Here is a 15,083-nt window from a genome sequence, read left to right on the forward strand (position 1 = left end):
TGATGGTGTAGGCTGCCCTGTGCATTGGCGTATCCGGGGGGGCAGGGGGGGTAGCTGCCCCCCCAATCCACTAAAATCAATACAAGTCAATACAAATATGAGGTTCCGCCCCCCCCTAACAAAAGCCTGCCCCCCCCAACAAAAATCCTGGCTGTGCCTTTCCTCCTGTGTCTCTCAATGACTGGATTTCCAGCCTTCTATTCCATGCATAGGTTACATCAAAATTATGGTAAAGTGATCTCATAACAATGTAAGAAAGCCTGTCCTTTGGCTGTGGAATGCCATTGTCAGAGAGGCACACCATGCAATTGCTGTAATATCTTTCTTGAGCAAGACAAATAGCTTTTTATTTTCTTAGACCTTTTAAGCTATGTTTTACACTGGTTCTACTACCCTGTAGATTTTATTCCTCTGACCTCAGTTTTATAATGAATTATTGCTACTAAGTTCCCCACCTTTTAAATGGAGTTTCTTGTTTTATAATAATTTGTGATTTTATAATGGTGTTGTATTGATTGTTTTTTGTGTTATTTTATTGCAGTCTTGCTTGTTTTAATCCCTGTAAACCAGGGGTCAGCAAACTTTTTCAGCAGGGGGCTGGTCCACTGTCCCTCAGACCTTGTGGGGGGCTGGACTATAAGGTTCATGTATGATTATATTGCAGCTCAAATCCAAGGCTGCAATCCTACACACACCTATGAAGACATTGGCTCTACTGCACAACCACTCCTTTAAAAATTGGTGGATGTTACTTCCAAGCACACCTTAATTCCAACTGCATCATATAATTTGGTGATGTAATTGTATGGATAGCTGTTTTGTTTGCTTCTTTGCAAAGTACAGCCTGATACTGATAACAGATTATAATGACTGCCTACCCAAGAAAATTTTACACCTCATATCTAAACTAGATAGAGTTCAGGGAATCACATGGCATGAGTGCTCTGTTGCATAATTTATAATAGCCTTAAGCTGGGGAGAAGTACACATTTTAATAGTTTCAAAACGTACAGTGGTTGCATAATGATAGGTTTTAAAAGAATGAAATATTAATTTATAAGATAAAGCAGGTTGTTGCATCTAATGCTAGTACTACTAAGAGTAGAAATTAATGGATATGACAACGTTCTATAAATTTCAGTGGGATACAACCCAATGCATTGACTCCCATGAGAGGTGGTGGACTCTCCTTGGAGATTTTAAAACAGAAATTGGATGACCATTTGACATGTCTGATTTAGCTGAGCTTCCTGCATTGCAGGGGTTGGACTAGATGACACTTGAGGTTCCTTCCAACTATACAATTCTAATGATGATGATGATATTTTATCTATACCCCACCTTTTCCCCTGATAGCACTTAAGGTGGTTTAGAAATTAAAATAAGAACCACCAAAACACACAAAAGGCCCATAATTAAAACAACAACAACAACAATTAAACATTGATTATTAAAAAAACTATTAAATCCATAACAATAATTGCAATAAAAACAACATGGTGCCAGCCCTTTCATTAAAAGCTGTCAGTTCCCCAAAGCCTATTGGAATGAGAAAGTCTTCACTTGCTGACAGAAGGACAACATGGAGGGAATTAGTCTGGCTTCTCTAGGAAGGGAGTTCAAAGTGTGGCGGCTGACACTGAGAAGGCACTCTCCACCACCCCTGCCAACCGTCCCCCTAATGGTGCGGGGACCAAGATAAGGGCATCTCCTGAAAAATCTCAAAATCCAGGCAGGTTCATATGAGGGAATATAGTCTTTCAGATAACTTGGACCTAAAGCTGTACAGTCATACCTCAGGTTACAGACGCTTCAGGTTGCATTTTTTTGGGTTACGGACCGCCGAAACCCGGAAGTACCGGAACGGGTTACTTCTGGGTTTTGGCGGTTGCGCAAGCTCAGAAGCGCCAAATCGCAACCAGCGCGTGCGCAGATGCACCGCTGCAAGTTGCGAATGCTGCGGGTTGTGAATGTGCATCCCGCACAGATCATGTTCGCAACCCGAGCGTCCACTGTATAGGGCTTTAAAGTTCATATCCAGCACTTTGAGTTGCACCTGGAAACATAGTGGCAGCCAGTGATCTGTTCTAGCAAGGGAATTGTCTCTTCCCCATAACCAGCCCTGGTCAACAATTTCACTGCAGTTTTTTTTAGCTAGCTGAAGTTTCTGAACACTATTCAAAGGCAGCCCCAGGTAGAGCATGTTGCAGTAATTCAAAAGGGATGTAACTAAGGCATGTTGTCACTGTGGCCAAATCAGACGTCTCAAGGAACGGGTGCAGCTGGTATAGTAGCTTTATCAGTGCAAATGCACTCCTGGGCATCCATGTTCAGGGCTGAGTCCAGGAGCATGCCCAAACTGCAAACCTGTGTCTTCAGGGGAAGTGTTACCTCATCCAGCAAAGGCTGAATTGCCATTCCCTGTTCTGCCTTCTGACGGACCAAGAGCACCTGTGTCTTATCTGGATTAAATTTCAATCTGTTCACCCTCATCCAGTCCATTATTGATGCCAGATACTGGTTTAGAACTGAGACAGTTTCTTTAGGTGGAAAGGAGAACCAGGGAATTGTAGAGTTGGAAGGGACTCCCAAGGGTCATATAGTCCAAGTCCCTGCAATGCAAGAATCTCAACTACAGCATCCATGACAGAGGGTGGGTGTCATCAACTTAACCCTGAAACTCTGGACAACCTCCTCCAGAGGTTTCATGTACATGTTAAATAGGATGGGGGACAGAATAGAACTTTGAGGGACCCCACAGGCCAACAGCTAAGGCATCAAATAGGAGTTCTCCAGCACCACCTTCTGGGTTTGCCCCTACAGGAAGAAACAGAGTCACTGTAAAACAGTGCCTCCAAGTCCCATATCAGCAAGTCTGCCCAGAAGCATACCACCAAGGAAACCCACCAAGAGGTCCAGCAGAACCAACAGGGACAAACACACCATGTCTCATTCCTGGCATAAGTCATCCACCAGAACATTCAAAGCGGACAGACTAATTCTCTTTGTGATATTTATCAAATCGTTCTAAGAGGGCTCTTAATATATTTCCTGGTCTCTTTTGGTGTCTGTTTCGAATATTTTCAAGAGCAATCTTTGTCTGTTAAAAGAAAAGACATGAAATTATATTCAATATTTGGAAGAACGGTATTTACAGGTAGCAATATCATTACAGTCGTACTTTGGCTCCCAAATGCAGCAAACCTGGAAATGAGTGTTCCGGTTTGCGAATATTCTTTGGAACCCGAACGTCCAATGGGGCTTCCACGGCTTCCGCTGGAGTGCAGGAAGCTCCTGCAGCCAATCGAAAGCTGTACCTTGGTTGTCGAACGTTTTCAGAAGTCGAACGGACTTCCGGAACGGATTCCGTTCAACAACCAAGGTATGACTGTAATGGAAAAGGAAGAATTTTTCTGCATAAGAACAAAAAATAAAATCACCTTCGGCTGCAGAAGCATCAGTGGTATCCAGTGAAGTTGGAGCAGACCCAATAAAATTGATGGACTCTGAGTATTACTTAAATGTAATTGACCTCTGTAGTAATGAAGTATGTTTGTTCAGTGAGCACTATGCTGTGCAAACACACAAGTGTATATGCAACCCAATACAGTGGTTAAGAACTTAATTCATTCTGGAGTTCTGTTCTTAACCTGAAACTGTTCTTAACCTGAGGTACCAATTTAGCTAATGGGGCCTCCTGCTGCTGCTGCACCGCCGCCGCGCAATTTCTGTTCTCATCCTGAAGCAAAGTTCTTAACCCGAGGTACTATTTCTGGGTTAGCAGAGTCTGTAATCTGAAGCATCTGTAACCTGAGGTACCACTGTATATATGTGTGCATTTGCCATACTTTGTAGTGCAATGTCATTTTTCTTCTACAGGAGTGGGGATCCTCTAGCCTGCAGGCCAATCTTGGCCATGAGGGGGTCCGGTTTGCCCATGGGTGATGTCAGCTGACTGGCAAGGGTTCAATCCTGCTGGATGCCATTTCACCAACATGCTTTCTCCAGGGAATGAGCTGATGAAGCAGGCCCCTCCTTTTCACCCTGCAGGTCAACTTTGGCAGGTGGGCAAGACTGTTCACCTATCAGTCACCTGCTGTCATCATCATGTAACCCTACCCACCTGTGAAAGTTGTCCCAATGGGTGGGGAAAGATAATGATCTGGTTGACAAACATGCATAAAATACGTAAAATGAATACCAGCTTTGGTCTTATATAAGCAGTAACTTCATATGCAGAAAATGATTCAAAACTGAATTGTGGTTTGCACAAGAAACCAATATATGTAGACAGTTTTTTGAGTGTAGAGGTAACTTACTTTTTCAGCCAGCTCCGTAGCAGTGATATCCGGATCATATGGGATGGGTTCTCCAATATATGTGCGGAATTTGACTGGAAACCCTCCATAAATGGGAAGGATAAATATCCGAGTCTTCTCATACAGCCACTTCAGTAGTGCTGCATTTGAAAGAGAAAAACATTTTGAGAGAGAAAATGAGTTCCCACAGATGTGGAAATCTTTATGTATATAAGCTATTTTGCCAAACCACACCTTAGCCCAAACATGCAGGCTTCTCACCGCAGCTTTGATCTTTTAACTCAGTGTGTGGCATCAGCTAAACCGAGGTTTGGCTTAGCGAGCAGTCTGAGTCGGGGGTTGAGGATATGCCTTCTCCTTAACCAATATTAGTTATTGGCTACAGATTGTGATTAAGAAGGAGTTTGCTTAACCACAGTCCTAGGTTCAGCGGCACCCTAAGCCACACAGTGTCTTAGGGGCCACATCACACAGAACTAAGCAAATTCAACCTCTAAGCTCAGCTCTACCATTAGGCTGAGTAATGCAGTTGCCTCAGGTGGCAGACATGGTGGGGATGCATTTGCTGTCCCAGATATTCTGTTTGAGCACTTCCACCATTCTCATCCTCCTGAACCAGTGCCCTAACAATGGCAACGCAAGTGGTTGGGCTGACCTGGCTGACTGACCTGGCTGGCTGGCTGGCTGGCTATCTTGCCTAGTTGCTTCCTTCCAATGTGCCACTGGCAGTGCTATTGGAAATGGCTCCTGACTAAGCAAGCAAGCAAGCAAGCAAGCAAGCAAGCAAGCACACATGCAGCCAGCTCAGGCCATACACTCCAGCAAACACTCTGCATGTATCAGCTTGCTCATGAAACACCTGCAGATGTCACAGTGCAGCACTGTGAGTGGGCAGAATTCAGGCACCATGCAGAGCTGCAGATGAGCGTTGACAAGGGGTGGAGGATGCAGCTGTGTACACCTGCAGCCAGCCCAGGAACCTCTAAACTAAGTCACTTTGGGTTGCCCCGAGCAAGATAAAACTACCAACAAATTAAATAAATAATAAGAAGCTAGTCTGATGTCCTCAGGTGCAGTGGAGGACACGCCAAGTAAGATTCGACTGACAGTCCAGTAGGATTCTGTACAAGACCAAAGGGATGGAATCATAATCTTGCCCCTCGCTTCAGCTAGCAAAGTGCCTTGTGTCAGCCCTGGCAATCTCCACTGACCAAAAGCGATCCTGAACGCTTTTCATCGGTTGCTGTGTGTCAGCTGCTAGCTACTTCAGCTTACCACTGATTCATGATGGACAGCAAGCATTGTCCTAGGTGGTCTTTAGAGTGAACCTATTCAAACTCTACTTCCTAATGAAACTCAGAAGCAGCATACATCAGATATACATATATTTCATGAATGGGATATGTTGCCAATTCATGAGGACGATAACGTACATTGCAGAAGTTACATTAAGGGTGACAATGATATATAGAAAGGAACATAAAAAGTGAAGCTCACATATTTTCCCATATGTTCTGTATCCTTCTCGAAGATTTTGTGTAAACATAGGAATGATGGGCTTTCAAAAAAGGAAAGGAAAGATAAAAACAAAACATTTTAACTGGCTCCTAGACTTTTTAAATTTTAAAATTATAAGACCCTCCCCAGCCCTGCTGGCCCAGAAAAAGTAGTCTCAACATATTTTTGACTGCAAGAAGCCCAGTTTTAGGCTTTGGCTTAGTAAGCAGTGATAAATCCATGAAAATAAGTGCTCAGAAACTGAAGAGTTGGCAAAAAGAACCACATATTGTATATCTTAAAAAAACCCAAAAACTGTCAACAAAATATTCAGTTTTTAAAAAACCAGTACAACTTAATTGAACACTTTATCATGGCAATAATGTGTTAAAGCCCAGCTGTAAAAACACTTTTTGCTAATATTTAGAAATGAATGGTGAACTCACTGCTCACTGGAAGCCAACCATATATTTCAGTCTCCATGTCTGTAAAATTTGTGCCATATTTCTTCAGTACAAGTGTGTTTTAATACCAACTGACTGCACACAATCAACAATACTGTGGGCAATGTATAATTACTACAAATAGGCTACTTACCACTTTGGCCTGTAAAGCCACTTGTGCAAAACCTGTACGTTTACCCCACACCAGGTTGTAGTTCTCATCACTAAAGTTTCCTTCTCTAAGTCCACCAGGTGCAATCCCCAATAAATGACCCTTCTTCAGAATTTTCACACATTCATCTTTATTGCCTTTTAGGCAAACAGATAAATCAAGAACTGATCTGACACCTGAAAAATACACCCAGAACAAATCACATTTTTATCAGTATTATTTATAGTATAGATAGATATTATACAGTTTCCAGTGATGTGGCCCCATTAAGACTGCTTGGCAGTCTTTCAAAGTAAGATAATTAGGATGTGTAGACTTTGTAGACATTTCTTCCATTCTCTCACGTATTCTAGCAATAGACTTTTTTCTGAAAAATCGAAACAGGGAAGGTATAGCCCTATGGTAGGCAATCTTTCTGACGTATATTGTTTAACTGAAATATACGTATGAGAGAGTAACACTCTGGTACATGCTACAATGCAAATGTATCCACCAAATTCTTATAGTGTAATCCTATACAACTATACTCAGCACATGTAATGGCACATGTATCAGCAAGGTTATAAATTGCTGCCCTACCAAGTCAAAATGCTACCAGCCACCACTGGGTCTAACATACTACAGTGGAACCTTGATTTTCGAGCATCTTGGAAGCCGAATGATTTGGAACCTGAACGCCAAAAACCCGGAAGTGAATGCTTCCATTTTTGAACGTGCCTCGGAAGTCAAACGGCTTCCGAGGTAAGTTTCTCCATTTTCTCAATGGAATTTGCCGACCGCCCATTGCACCTTGGTTGTCGAACGTTTCGGAAGTTGAATGGTCTTCCGGAATGTGTTACATTCGACAACCGAGGTACCACTGTATTTGCGAATTAGAGTTGACCATTGTCTGCCCTAACAAGACTTTATTGTATCCTTTCAGTGGAAGCTCATACTTTGCATTTGGAAGTCTTCTAGGGCGGAAATGATATTACAGAGCCAGCAGATAGATATTCTTTATGACGCATCACAGTATTAGAGTAATTTTCAATATTCTAATTCTAAATATAAAGTAAAAGTATTTTACCTGGTAGTAGATACAACCCATTATCAGCTACACTGTAGATGTGTCTTCCAGTCAGTGTATATAATCTAGCTACAAAGAAGATATAATCCACAACAAAAGCTCCATGATAATAAACAATTACCCCTGGTCCTTCTGGTATATGCTCTATGCCAATAACTTCATAACCTGAAAAGAGCACAAAATGCAACAGATTACTATTGCTGTCATACGTGTTACATAATGATTGGAGGAAAACAATTAGCAACTTGTCCCAGGGGATTTGTGGAGGAAAAATAGAGGCCACTAGCCACCTAGAGAAATGCTTCTGCCATCACACTTCTTCCCTGCCTTTTGCTTCGATCCCTGCCACATCTCCAAAATGTCCACCAATTTTGCCACATGTGAATGATATTGCAAAATGGAGTTAAGTGGGGGTTTTGGTGCAGCTTTAAGAAGAACTGAGTTTTAGGATCAGATTATATGGCTCATCTTTTCATATGCTATGTTGTCCTGCAGCTCTTTCTATGTGATGGCCCCAGGTTTGTTACCTACAGCACCTTTACTGAAAATCAGATTCCCTTCTTTCATGATATTCCCCGAAATGTTTAGGGCTGAGCGGCCTTGCAGCAGTCTGCCTGTGTGCTGAGGTATTTGTCAAGGAAACCTCCTTCCACCAGAAGAAGCTGGAGCAAATGGAAACTTCAGAGAGTACCTTTACTTGTGGAATACCCTTATCAGGAAGGTTCATCTGGCCCCCCCGTTTATTGTAATTTAATCACAGGTATGGACTTATTCATTTTGTCAGGCTTATAAAAAACATTTCAAGCTGAGGTTACTTTTTCTGCTGATGATATTGACCCCAGAGTTCCTGGTTGTACAGTGACAATATTCATGCTCTTGCTTCAGAGCTTAATCCTGAAGCTCAGTTTTCTGAAGTGAAGTGGTTTATAGCATTCAGTGGTTACTGGTGCCTGTTTGAACTGCTAAGGCAGAAGGCAGAGAGGTCAAGAGTGCCCCTATGCTCCATGGTAACGCTGGGGCTAAGAAAGAGGAAGCTGGCAGCTTGTGCCACCCTCTGGACTAGATATAAGAAAGAAGGCAGGGAAATGTGGGCTGGCTGATGGCATACTAAGGCTGCTGGGACAGAGCCTCATTTGGTGTAAAGGACAAGCCTGCACTGATAACATTGTCACTATTGTTATTTAAGGAAATACTTGCTTACCATGCCATATCTTTCCAATTATATCCAAAGCACTTGCAAGCCACCTTCTTGGTGTGACCCATGCGTCACTAGAAGTGTCTTGAACTCTGTTATTCATTTTCTTGTAAATATAGAGAAGAAAGCTAAAAATGTACATCATGCAAAACATGGAGATATATATTGCCTGTGACAGCATTAAAAGCATTAATAGCAGTCCGAAAATGTAACCCACGTAGCTTGCATTTTCTCCCAGGTATCCAAAACCAATCCAGTTTTTCAGCACGTGAGTAAACCAAGCCACATTTTCTTGCCCTGAAACATCTGATGTGATAGCAATAATTTCATCCACTGTAATGAAATAAATAAAAACAAATGATTATTTTTACTCCAAAGTGATGTTGCTTCTTCACTTTTCTACTAGAAAAAAACAGAAGACAATTTATCACTTTGAACTGTCATCCCACAGGCTGCATTAATTTTTACACAGAATTCTATGCTATTTAACCCTGTTTCCCTTCCGCAAAAAAAACAAAACAAAAACACCTTTCTAAAACAATTCCATACAAAGTTGTTTATAGACAATAATATAAGTTAGCTGATTTTAATTGTGGGCTAGAATGTACCTGAAATACTTTCTGCTGCTCCAGAACCTGCTCAATTATAGCTGATCTTTACAGTCAAAACTGCAATGTTTTTGCTGGGGGGGGGAGACACCCCCCCTCCATGATAGCACCAGAATACAATGGCTCTTTCTGAAATTTAACAATCCAATTGGCTTAAGCTGCAATCCTAAGCAGACATACTGGGCTATTAAGTTTCACTCTGTTCTGGAGTGATTTAACAACTTGCGAGATGCTGCGTCGTTAAACTTCAAAGGATAAACTTGGGCAACAGCCTGGATTGGAAGATTGGAATGAAGCCAGGACAAGCTGCGCTGGTAAATAGACAGTTGAAAAAATATATATTTATAAATAAAGCTGTATTCGGTGGATGAAAGGACATACGATTTTTTGACATGATTGGGAATCGCATAGCCAGGGATGGAGAACTTTAAAGCGTTAAGACCAGAAGGCGGAAAATATGAAAACAACGAGAAGAGGCACGACTGAAGATTTGGAGATATGCTTCAGAGGTCCAGACTATGGGGAGCCTGGAAAAATTAATAATTACAATTTGGTCCTTTTAAAATTTCAGTTTCTTGTTTTTAATTGGATTATGATGTGGATATGTTGACTGGCTGTTTTTATTGGAAAATCAATAAAAATGATTAAAAAAAAAAGTTTCACTCTGTCCCATGAGCCTTATTTGCAAATAAGGACAGTTTGGCTTATACTTTTAATGGTAAAATACCTTGTGAGATCTCACCAGTAATCGGCACCAATGCGGGTGGTAGTAGGAACAGTGGAGATGGGTAATGCAGTGGCCGTGCTGGCAGTGGAGGCAGCAGGATAGGTAGTGCAGAAGAGCAGGGTGGCGTTTCCCACTGTGTCCTCAAGCAGCAAAAAAGGCTGCACCACCCTGCCCATTGTGGTCTTGTAGTAAGGTTAAATCTTACTGGGAAATGATATCTAATGCTTCTATAGTACTATTACTATTATTAAATTAATTATCCACCCTAAAGCAGCAGTTTAAATGCCTCTTGGATTTGAGCCGAGTGAGAGCATTTACTTTTTGCTGTTGGAACCTGAAAGGTGTTTTGCAAAGGCGAGCTGCAATTTGAACAGCAGACAACCTTACAATGCTGTCATTATGCACTCTTTCCTGGGAGCTCACTTCCAAGAAAACTTGAAGAGGCTTGCACTCTCGTTGTGTCTGATTGTGTCATACAGTTCTCCAACCAATGTATACAAAAATGAATATATCAGGGGGAAATGTGGATAAAAATGAATATGTTAGTGAAAATAACACAAAAATTGCTTGCAAAAATGTGAACATTAGTCAAAACTACATACAAAAAATGTACTGCTGCAGAAATGTGAAGAACTGAATTTAGGATTGGAAAAATGAGAACCTGATAGAACTAAAATGGGCAGGTCCTTCCATCTGTAATTATGGGTTCATTTTATGTAGGCCTGAAGTAGTTTAGGAGAATTAGGCATAGATTTAATTGTGCCTAGGTTACTGGAGGCCAGTTCAGACCCATGACATTTTGATGCAACTCAGAGTATCCTTCTTAATGGATACTGAATAGCCTACCACTTCCATGAATCCTTTGATTATCTTAGTCCCGTAAACCTCAGCGTGAAGAGAAATGAAGCTTAATGTGTTTAACTTCATTTGTCCACTTCAGTTCTCTTTCCCTCCCTCTACCCTTTCTTATTTCCAGAACTATTTCCAACAGTTATATCTTCCAGCTTACGTGATCACATAAAGTGCCAGGGACATCGATTGTGCCATGGAAATAATATCAATCCAGCTCAAGTTTAGTCATAGTATGCATTTTAGTCTGCTTTTTGACAAAAGTCCTCAAAGTGGCTACTTGCTTTTACTGGAATAAGGATGCCAGAATGTGGCGTTTGCCCACTCATTATGGAGATGTCGGACTTGGGGGGAGAGAAAGGGTTAATAGGCTGACCAATAAGATAGCTCAGGGGTGGAGCCTAACTGTGTTTAAGGCTCAACACAGGGGTTTTGGCAGTTAGTTCGGTTGGTTCTTGTTGGTGGGAGGCATAGGAGTCAGAGTGAGTTAGAGACAGAGGGGAGACAAAGAGAGTGAATTGGATTACAGTGTTTCAAAGTATTTAAAATTTGTTTGCGTTCACAATAAACTGGAATCTTTGTTAATAAGTTACAACCTGACTGAGTCTGAAACCTGGTTGGTGACAGTGGAAGAGATAAGCTGTAGTGGTGCAGGGTCAATAGTCCATGGAACGACCAGGGGTCCTGTGCAAAAGCCACACAGAATAATGAAATCTGCAGACATATCCACAGGAAATATCCACTGATCAAGATCCCGTCATGGGAAAATCAATCACACTTGTTGCAATTTTCAAGTGGGATTCATTCACATACCAACAAATTCAGGTTGCACAATTAAACCTGATTTGACCCTGGAACATAATGAATCTTTCTCTATTAGGCAGAGTTGACTATAAAAATAAATGCATTACCTAGAATGTTATTTTTGTTTCAATCAGTTCTGGTCATCAGCAAGACGGATTGTTTCAACACATGGCAAAAAGATATTTTTAAATATATTTGGCAAGGGGAAAAATGAGAATAAAATATTGATAGATGCAAAAGAGAGGAGGGTTCTCCCTGCCAGATATTAGATTATATTATGAAGCATCTTTGTTCGTTGATGACATTGGAGAATTCACATATTAAATAAAGGGAGAGGAGGAGGAAGCAGTAGGGGGGCGACAGCTGACGGACACACTGTCTTTAGGAAACATTCCAGACCCCCCTCTCTCAGAACCCAGCGAGCCTTGAAAGTAGGAGAGCAAAGAGCTCAAAGACAGAGGGCACGAAGCAGCACATGTAGAAATGATGAATGAGGAAGTGGGAGAGATGGAGGGGTGTGTGGAGATTCACTCAGGACAATGCCATTATCAAGAGGCTGGGTTCTATAGCCTCTCTCCGTAAATAATGAATAAAAAGAGGATGATAAGAAACATTCCCTTGTCTTTGGACATTCCTGGGCAACAAGCCAGGAGTTGATGATTGCTTCCTGATAAATGGATACAATATCATCATTTCAATGAAGTATTTAAGAAAGATAGGATAGGATGCAACTGGTCTGGGAATATTACTGAGCAGACGCTTAGACTTGATTTCATCAGAAGTGAGTGAAGATGGCGGCTGCCAGCAGTGAAAAGACCTTTGGATTGATTTGGCAGAAACACCAGCGTGTGAGGAGATGCTGCGAACTTTTAGAGGGGAATCCTAGACATAAAATCCACACAGAAACACATCATTGCTTGTTTTAACTCACTTGTGGGAACAACTCAGAGGCTGTGAAAGAAGGAAGGTTAACAACAGAAAGCATTAGAGGAACCATTGGAAGTGACTATGAAAAGCAGTAGAAGTATGAGATAGAACCTTCCGAACTTGAAGCATGGGAAGTCCTATTAAAATTTTATAATTTGGCAGAATATTCAGATTATTTGATATGTATAATTTGGAATATTTAATGTGATTTGATTGGATGGTTAAAGTGGAAAATTGAATAAAAATTATTATTATTTTTTTAAAAAAGCTTACTGGGAAATGATATATAATGAATTAAATAAGAGGTAACATTTGTAAGAAAACCAGAAGTTTTCCTTTTGGGAATTATAGGGACAAAACTACCCAAACTGTATAGAAATTTATTCAGGTATGCGACTACAGCCACAATAATGCTACTTGCCTAAAAATGGAAAGAAGTTCCAATGAAAGAAAAATGGGTACAAAAATTTATGGAATAATCAGAAATGGCGAAACTTAATGGAAAAATAAGAAATCAAGGTAAGAAACTTTTTATAAAGGAATGGAAATAGTTTATTGAATATTTACAAATAAACGGTAAACAGATTAGAACATTGGCAGGATTATTGCGATAACCTGCAGTTTTATAAGGGTATATATTTAAAATAGATGAAGATATGAATGAGTTAAGTTAATTTGGAATATGCAGAGAATATACAAAATAAATTTAAGGAGCCACAGAAAGAGGGGGAAGGAAGTCGAGTTTCGAAATGTTAAAATGATTGTAAAATGATTGAAATATATAAAATTGAAAATCACAAAAAACTGATTTGACCCTCTTAAACAACAAACCCTCTTCCTCCACAAATTAGATTTTTTTTTGCGATAAAGAAAGTGACAGGGAAGTGCACTGGACGTGTGGGAAAGCAATTGCTTGACATAACATAATATAACCTCCCTGCAAACAAATCAGGTTGAAGGCCCAATGAACAGGTCATCTGTAAATGCCCTCATACTTACTTGAAAATCTGACTGTCACTTGCCTACGTCTCACTCGGAACGCAGCACCAATTCCTTCTGAACTTCTCACCTAACTGCTGCCCACATAGTGAGACTTCCTGCATGCAAGGGTGGAAATCACCTTGGTGGGGTGTGTCACCCCATTTCAAAACCACACCAGCTTAGTTTTTTTTTTTTTTTTAAATAATCTTTATTAAAGTTTCAAAAGGTTACAAAAAAACAAAGCAAAAACACACACAAAAATAACACAAAACACGACATAAAAAAAAAAAAAAATTCCACCTTTTAGGTCTCATTTTCAATAACTTCTTTTCATGACTTCCCCACGCCTCCCCTTATTGTATTCCAACTCCGATTGTTTATTCAAGCAAGTTTTTATCCTTAATGTCCTAATCATAATTTATTAATTTACTTAACCATAAATTATTAATGTGATTCTTTACAATAATTTTAAACCTTAATTCATTATTATCCATTAATTTAGATTATTTAGCAATTTTTAGAATATATACCTTAATCATACATAAAAAAGATAAAAAAAAAAGAGATATAAAAACAAATAATAAAATACCTTCCCTAAGATTGTCCTTAATTCCCATCCACAGATTCCCCATTCTTATAATAATAAAGAGCATATAGTTTTACACTGCAAAATAAAAATCAGGCCCCCTTTGGACTTCTAAACCCCACCCTTCTCTTCCCGGTTTCAATCCCAAACCAAAGTCCAATTAGTCCATCTTTTTAGCCTGGTGACCTTACGTCCGAGGCTCTCGGATCTCTCTCAGTCCCTTTCCGCCGGCTTCTTTGAAAATCTTTCATATTGAACGCCCCAGGTCGGGAAAGTACCTTCTCCATGTTAACCATATTTCTTCCAGCAAGGCCTACTTGTTTAGAGGTGGAGCTCCAACTCTGTTTCTTAAGTCTATATGTCCCAAATAATCCAGTTTTCATCTTAGTCGAATTGGAATTCTTCTTGGCAGGTCTCCGGCTCTCTTTTATCTTCTGTAACTTTTCAGCCACCCCTTCTTTCTGCTCCTCCTGTTCAGCTGATGTCTTAGTCTTTGGTTTCTTTTCTTGTCCAGCTGCCTGTGTTTTGAGCATCAAGTCCCTTTCCAACTCAGTAGGTATATTTTCTGTTGACTTCGGTTTCTTAGGACTTGTAGACAAAACATGGCCTTGCTCTATCCTCTCTTGCAGCTTTCCCATGAGAAAAATAAGCTCTTGCAAGTCAGCTCGTATTTCCCGACCTAGTTCCATTCTTGTAATATCCAAGAGTCCCCTCTAGAGGGATTCTAGTTACTTAGTATTTCTTTTCCCTTCCGATCCAAAAATCAAGTTAATTTGTATCAGTCTTTCTTTACTTTCAATATTTTGTAGCAGTATAGCCGGTTAGAATTTAAGCTTTGATTTTTCCGGCTTTGACAGCTAATTTGACAGCTGTCAAAAGTTTTCTATAAATCCTCTGCAGGCTCTTTTC

At 40.5% G+C, this 15,083-nt stretch overlaps 1 protein-coding gene across 3 annotated transcripts; it reads right to left on the reverse strand.

The window, feature by feature from the left end:
- Positions 1-2,403: 2,403 nt before the first annotated feature.
- On the reverse strand, positions 2,404-13,747 carry LOC308481299 (DGAT1/2-independent enzyme synthesizing storage lipids-like). Of its 3 annotated transcripts, none has more exons than XM_081013583.1 (7): positions 13,607-13,747; positions 8,699-9,025; positions 7,498-7,662; positions 6,414-6,607; positions 5,817-5,877; positions 4,320-4,459; positions 2,404-3,100 (listed from the first exon to the last, which is right to left on the reverse strand). In XM_081013583.1, coding segments are annotated over exons 1-7 (993 nt in total). In that variant the 5' UTR covers positions 13,608-13,747; the 3' UTR covers positions 2,404-2,995. The 3 variants fall into 3 exon arrangements, with proteins under 3 accessions (XP_080869709.1, XP_080869711.1, XP_080869710.1); XM_081013585.1 differs by lacking the exon at positions 13,607-13,747 and adding an exon at positions 10,043-10,200; XM_081013584.1 differs by lacking the exon at positions 13,607-13,747 and adding an exon at positions 10,028-10,200.
- Positions 13,748-15,083: the final 1,336 nt, after the last annotated feature.

This window comes from Podarcis pityusensis, assembly GCF_964106645.2.
Source record: "Podarcis pityusensis genome assembly, chromosome: 7".
NCBI classification, from domain to species: Eukaryota; Metazoa; Chordata; class Lepidosauria; order Squamata; family Lacertidae; genus Podarcis; species Podarcis pityusensis.